Source organism: Octopus sinensis, linkage group LG5, assembly GCF_006345805.1.
Source record: "Octopus sinensis linkage group LG5, ASM634580v1, whole genome shotgun sequence".
Lineage (NCBI taxonomy): Eukaryota > Metazoa > Mollusca > Cephalopoda > Octopoda > Octopodidae > Octopus > Octopus sinensis.
In genome coordinates, this window is record NC_043001.1 from 128,845,105 (window position 1) to 128,852,604 (window position 7,500).

The window sequence follows — 7,500 nt, forward strand, 5'->3', positions numbered from 1 at the left end:
TTTTAATTTGTCCCGTCTTTGTGCAGCCCTGTGTGGCTAATAAAGAAACATATCTATCTATCTATCTATCTATCTATCTATCTATCTATCTATCTATCTATCTATCTATCTATCTATCTATCTTCTATCTATCTATCTATCTATCTATCCATTCATCCATCCATCCATTTATCAATAACTGACACTCCGTGAGTTACAACGATGAGGGTTCCAGTTGATCCAATCAACATAACAGCCGGATCATTAAATTAACATGCAAGTGGCTGAGTATTCCATAGACATGCAAACCTTTGATACTCTCTCTTTACTCTTTTACTTGTTTCAGTCATTTGACAGCGGCCATGCTGGAGCACCGCCTTTAGTCGAGCAAATCAACCCCAGGACTTATTCTTTGTAAGCCTAGTACTTATTCCATCGGTCTCTTTTGCCAAACTGCTAAGTTATGGGGACTAAACACACCACCATCGGTTGTCAAGCAATGTTGGGGGGGGGAGACAAACACAGACACACAAACATATACACACACACATATATATATATATACATATATACGACGAGCTTCTTTCAGTTTCCATCTACCAAATCCACTCACAAGGCTTTGGTCAGCCTGAGGCTATAGTAGAAGACCCTTGCCCAAGGTGCCACTTAGTGGGACTGAACCTAGAACCATGTTGTTCATAAGCAAGCTACTTACCACACAGCCACTCTTGGTGGTTAGGACATTCAGCTCATGAGTAGAAGACTGAGAGTTCAATACCTGGTGGTGCATTGCATCCTTAAGCAAGGCATTTTATTTTCACATTGTGTACATATCTATACATGCATATGCACATACATGCATACATGTGTGTGTGCATGTGTGTGTGCATGTGTGTGAGAGTGTGAGTGTGTGTGTGGAACCTGTGGTATAAATGTGTATGTATATATACATATACATATATATATATTATTATATATATATATATATATATATATATATTATATATATATATATATTATATATATAGTTGCAAGCGTGGCTATGTGGGCTTACCAACTACTTGGTTCCTAGTTCAGTCCTACTGTGTGGCACCTTGGGCAAGTGTCTTATACTATAGAAAGAAGCCTGTTGTGTGTGTATATTTATATATATATATATATATATATATATGTGTGTATGTATGTATGTATGTATATATGTGTGTGTGTATTTGTGTGTCTGTGTTTGTCCCCTCTCCATTGCTTGACAACTGACGCTGGTGTGTTTATGTCCCTGTAACTTAGCAGTTCGGCAAAGAGACTGATAGAATAAGTACTTGGTTTATAAAGAATGGTTGCAGTTGAATGACTGAAACAAATAAAAGATTAAAGATACACACACACACAGAAACACACTCACAATTATATATATATATACACGTGAAACAATTTTTTTAGCTTAACAAAATTCAATAAGGGGAAAGTTTACATCTTCCTGCATCAATAAATCACTTTTGTTCCTGAAAGTTGCTTTTCATACCTTCTACAGATTGCTTGATGTTCACTAGCTTCCTACAGCTTGATCCTTGGATTACTTTCACACACACACACACACATACATATATACATATATATAGTATTTTGGGTAATAACCTCTTAACATGCATTTATGAGCTCCTATACCGTTATTTAGCTACCACATGTTATTCTACAGCAGGATATTTACCAGTGCTGCTCAGACATGTGGAACTCCTCATATGCATAGGATTAATATGAAAATAAAATCACAACATTCGTTTCTGCACCAGACACCAGCTTTAAGTTGCTGAGTTTACATCTATATATCACTAGCAGTATTGCCTGGTGTTGCTCGGATTTGTTTCGACCCTTTAGAATTGGAATTTTTGAAAAGTAAAAATTGTGCATTATGTAGCTTGTTATTTTCTTTAAGTGAACATTTTTCTGGTTGAAATACACCGAAAAATAGCGACACAGCAGTAAAAAAATCGTAAAAAATAGGGATTTTCATAGAAAAAAAGCACCTTTTTTATGTAAATAATTTTTAGTCTCAACGTGATCGGATTTGAATTTTATCTTCTACGGAATGAAGAACAAGCCTTCTTCTATCATACTCTCAATTTTGGTCAACTTGTGCCGCAGGGTCTTGGAGGAGATAGTATTAGTTGAAGGCTGCCAAACCTTCCACACACAGACAACTTCAGCTTTATATATATATAGATTATTTAAGATTGTTCTTTAGAATAACTATATAATTAAATATTTTTTAGCAACAGCTGTATGAGGGTGCTTTATTGGTGAAAGCTGCATTGGCCTCTATTGTCTGCTTTGGCAAGGTTTCTATGGATGGATGCTTTTCCTAATGCCAACCACTTCACAACAGGTACTAGGTACTTGTTTTTGTGGAACAAGCACTAGTGTGACCACCAAGCAACTTGCAAAACTCCCTAGACAGAGTGTAGATGCAGAATTAAGGGAGGTGGGTTTGTGTTGGGTGTAAAGAGGCTAAAGAAGAAAAGAGGGACAAGGACATACATCTTGATATGTGGCTACTCCAGGAAGAGAGCATGTAAGGATGGTGGAGATGAAGTGTCAGTGCATATGCTCCAGATACAAGTAGGTGGATGGGGAGAGAATGCGGGAGAGACTCAAGGATGGCTGTGTTTGTAGGTAGGTTTACAAGAGTGTGAAAAGAAAGTGACAGACAGAGATGAAGACAGAAGTGAATACAGTAGGGGAAATGTAAGGAAAATACCAGTGGGTCATGGAGGAGGTAACAGATGGTAATACATGCATAAAAAAATCGAGGGTGGAGGAGAACCATAAAGGGATGAGACGAAGCATGTGGGTGAGCAAATATGCACAGAGACTGAGACAGAGGTTAGAGGTACATAGGGGAGGATATTGTGAGTTACAAAAAGGAGCATCACTGGAAGAAGTCAGAGAGTGTTCAGGGAAGGAAAGGGATGTTCTGTGGATATATATAGATAAGGGGTGATGTTGGGAATGTAGTTTGGGTGGTAAGGGAAATATATTTCTTTACTGCCCACAAGGGGCTAAACATAGAAGGGGACAAACAAGGACAGACAAAGGGATTAAGTCGATTACATCGACCCCAGTTGGAAACTGGTACTTTATTTATCGACCCCGAAAGGATGAAAGGCAAAGTCGACCTTCGTGGAATTTGAACTCAGAACGTAACGACAGACGAAATACGGCTAAGCATTTCGCCCGGCGTGCTAACGTTTCTGCCAGCTCGGTAAGGGAAATGGTTCCATGAAGTGGGTTACTGGTAGCACCAAAAGGGAGAAGAGATATGATTGATTGATTCTAGTTTCAGCTCACGAGCTGTGGCCATGCTGGGGCACCACCGTGCAGTTTGGTTCTCATATAATTACAGCAACAGAGAAATAGTGTTGTAGAGGAGTGGAGGAGAGCTGAGCTTTATGAAGATGAATTGCTGGTAAAGATTGACTAGTACAGATTGTGTGCAAGGGCATAGATATTAATGATATGCTTTGTGGACCTTGTTTTTACTGAGATGGACGGGCCTTCTCAAGCATGGTATTTTACCATTCATTGCAACTAATTGCCATCTCCTCCATGAGGCTCAACAACCTGGTTTCACTTTGTATTTCTCATGTCTTCTTCAAGTTTCATCCTCATTTAATGATCAACACTTCTTTATGCAGCTCTCCTCATCCATATTCATTGCATGACCATACTAGTGCAGTTTTTTTTTGTTATACATTATATTTCTTACCTCTTACACTCAATTTTCATTTCAACACTTTTCGATGTTGTCATTTCTTCACTTCTCTCTAGTCATATGTATACACACACATACATACACATGTATAATACTTTTTAGAAGCAGAAACATTACAGATTCTAAATGTAAGTTCTTTTGTTTCCCATCAGCAGATGATTATCAAAAATTTAAGAATATGAGATAGATATATAAAAGACATACATATATTTTATGTACCTAAGAGATATGTGGATATTTAACCATATTTCAGTTAGTTGAAGTTAAACGTAAAATGATCTTATTGGTTTCCCATATGATCAGTTTGTATAAAATAACATAAAATAAGTGAATGGAGATGCAAGAGGTAACATTTTCTGGATGGAGAAAATAAGGAAAATAAAGAGGAATGGGGAATATGAGAATAAAAGAACAAAATTAGTAGAAATATGTTCAATGAAAAAAAAAAAGAAAAGGAAATTTAGGAAACATAAAATAGACGAGTATGAAAGATAATGAATTATTGAAAGAAAATACAAATGTGCAAAATAACCAAACTGTGTTGGAGAAATGAGTTGGAAATGAAATATTTATGTCTTCTGAGTAAGAAATGGAGCTGCAGAAGAGCTTATTGTTTAGAGAGAAACGGAAAGAACTTATCTCTTGGTGGAGAGAGAAAAAGAGAGTAAGTATTTAAAGTCATGTCTGCAAGAACTCAACAAGTTGAATCTTTCATTTAAAACATCCATGTCATGTAATAAAAAATATAGAAACTTTTCACTCAAGCACAGCTTACAATGTAAGTTTGGATTGAAGGATCCATGTTTATATTGTGCTACTTGCTTTAGAATATATTTTGTTTTATTTTGAATGTAATCAGATCAGATTTTTAAAAACTCAAATGTACTTAGGATAAAATTTTTTTCTCTGGGTGACTGAAGGAATGGATGTGCTAGTCAAAATCATCTTGAATTTGTTTACAATTAATCCAGTGCAAGAGTTAAACACGGTGCTACTGACATGTTCTACTTTATCAGATTAAACTAATACCTCCAAGGGGCAAATAGCATTGAGAGGACAAGTGTCTGTAACAATGAAATTACATGTAGGTGAAGGAGCAGTATTATTGATATCAGATAATCTTTTTGAATTGAAATGGTTAGGTGAACCAGCAAAACTTTTACTCTAAGAATAACTGACTTTAGCTGTGATTCTATTAAAGATGTTGTCATCATTGTCATCATCAAGATCAACAATAACAACACAATAAATACAAAAATAAAATCAATTCTTGAACACTTACGTTTGTCTTGAGAATCTTCAGGAACTAGTGAGACTGTACTAAGACATCTGTGAGTTTCGTTATTTAGTAACAGAAACCTGCAAATGTATCAGAAAGTAACATTAATGATCAACATATATTTACGAATTTTCAGAGTTTATTATTATTATTATTATTATTATTATTATTATTATTATTATTGTTGTAACAATTATCAAAGGTGCAAGCTGGAAGAATCAAAAGGCAAAGTTGACCTTGGTAGAATTTGAACTCTGCAAAGATGGTTGAATTGGCACAAAGCATTTTGTTCAGCATGGTAATGATTCTACCAGCTTACTTTCTGCTAACGGCACAAGTCCTGAAATTTGGGGGAGGAGGTTTACTTTATTTCATCAACCCTAGTGTTTAACTGGTACTTATTTTTAACAATCCCACAAGGATGAAAGGTGAAGTCAAACTCGGTGGAATTTGAACTCAATGCAAAGACAGAAAAATAATAATAATAATAATAATAATAATAATAAATAATAATAATGATAGTGAAGGCTAGAAAGAGGCAAGACATGGTATGAGCACAAATTTCCCAATCCAGATTGGACCTAGTGGTGGTGGACAAGGTGCACCACATATGCTACATAGTTGATATTATATGCCTCTTTGACCCATGAACAGCTAAGAAGGAGGGCGAAAAGATAGATAAGTACAACCCTCTGAAGTACCAAATAGCCCGGCTATGAAAAATAAAGAAGGTGAAGATAGTGCTAGTTATTGTTGGGTCCTTGGGAACAGTATCAGAAGGCATCAAGGGGAATATAAAGGAAATTGGAATAGAGAGCCCAGCAGAACAATTACAAAAGGTTTGTCTCCTTGGCATGGCCAGAATAATCAGGAAAGTATTAGATAGCTGAAAAGAATGGATAGCATGGTACTGTAGGCTGCAGGTAGCAATCCCGCTACACATGTGAGACTCCAGGAGCTCCAAGAAAACCTGTGATAATGAGAAAATAATGATGATGATGGTTTCAAATTTTGGCACAAGGCCAGCAAGTTTGGGGGTGAAGTAAACCGGTTACATCAACCCCAGTGTTGAACTGGTACTTATTTTATCGACCCTGAAATGACGAAAGGCCAAGTTGACCTCAGTAGAATTTGAACTCAGAATGTAAAGATGGATAAAATACCACTAAGTATTTGGCCCAGGATGGCTAATGATTTTGCCAGGTTGGTGCTTTAATAACAACAACAACAACACAACAACAACAACAATAATAATCCTTCTACTAAAGGCACAAGGCCTCAAATTTTTGGGGAAGGGACTAGTTGATTACATTGATCCAAGTGTCTCACTTGTACTTTATTTATTGACCCCCAAAGGGTGAAAGGCAAAGTCGACCTTGGTGGAATTTGAACTCAGAACGTAAAGATGGACGAATTACCACTAAGCATTTTGCCCGGTGTGCTAACAAAATAAAAAAAAAAAAAATAATAATAATAATAATAATAATAATAATAATAATAATAATGATAATAATAATAATAATAATGATAATAATAACAACAACAACAACTACTACTGCATTAATAATTTTCAACACCACTATTACACAATTTATCATCACAATTGTCATGATCATCACCTACATCACCCACCACCACTACTACCACCTCTACCACTACCAACATATCATCGACATCAAAAGCAACAGCAACATCAACAACCATTACAGGGTTGTGGTTTTAAGCTTTTTATCTAAACAACGTGCCAACATAACATGGCACTTTTGTGTGTGAAATGATCCATCAATGATAAGAGTGTACATCCAAGACAGGTATGTATAAATTTTTTGTTTGTACATAGTATTTTGATTTTTTTTTTTGTTTAGAAATTTTTATTATCTATGTTTATCTACTTATTTATTTATTTGTTTATTTGTTTATGTATTCATTTTTGGTCAAATGCACAGTTGTCCGAATAATGGCCAATCTATTTTTGGCTATTTGCTTTGACAGAAATTTCAACAGCCAACAGAAACCAATCATCTACTTCTATTCTTATCAAAGAAAAAATCAAAAAAAAAATCACAGAGGAAAGATGGAAGAGGTACCAAAGATATACAGAAAAAACAACCAAAAAAAAAAAGAAAAGAAATTGCAAAAAAAACCCCCACAACAAAACATTACCCTAACAGTTGAGACCCACTCTTCCTTCACCACCAAAACTCACACACACACACAAAAAAAGGGAAAAATTGACTGCAATATGAAAAATGCATTCATATATCATTGTTGCCATTATGTCATAGCTATTGTCATCATGATGCTTATAAATGTCATTGTCATCGCTTTAGCATTCATTTTTTTTTCCAGGTTAGAAGGGATGAAAATGAGCAAATTATATCTGCAATATAATACACACACACACACACACATATTTATATATGTATGAATATGTTTGTTATCTGATATGCTATGAGATAGCTGTTTGTTGGACAGA

The 7,500-nt window shown here is 35.5% G+C and overlaps 1 protein-coding gene across 1 annotated transcript in view; it reads right to left on the reverse strand.

Annotated features, from left to right (window-relative positions):
- The window catches only part of LOC115212273 (protein fuzzy homolog), a 527,612-nt gene that overhangs the window by 132,611 nt on the left and 387,501 nt on the right, over positions 1-7,500 (reverse strand). Inside the window, exon 4 of the mRNA XM_036503151.1 lies at positions 5,028-5,104. Within this exon, the coding sequence (XP_036359044.1) occupies positions 5,028-5,104 (77 nt within the window). The remainder of the gene's footprint in view (positions 1-5,027; positions 5,105-7,500) is intronic.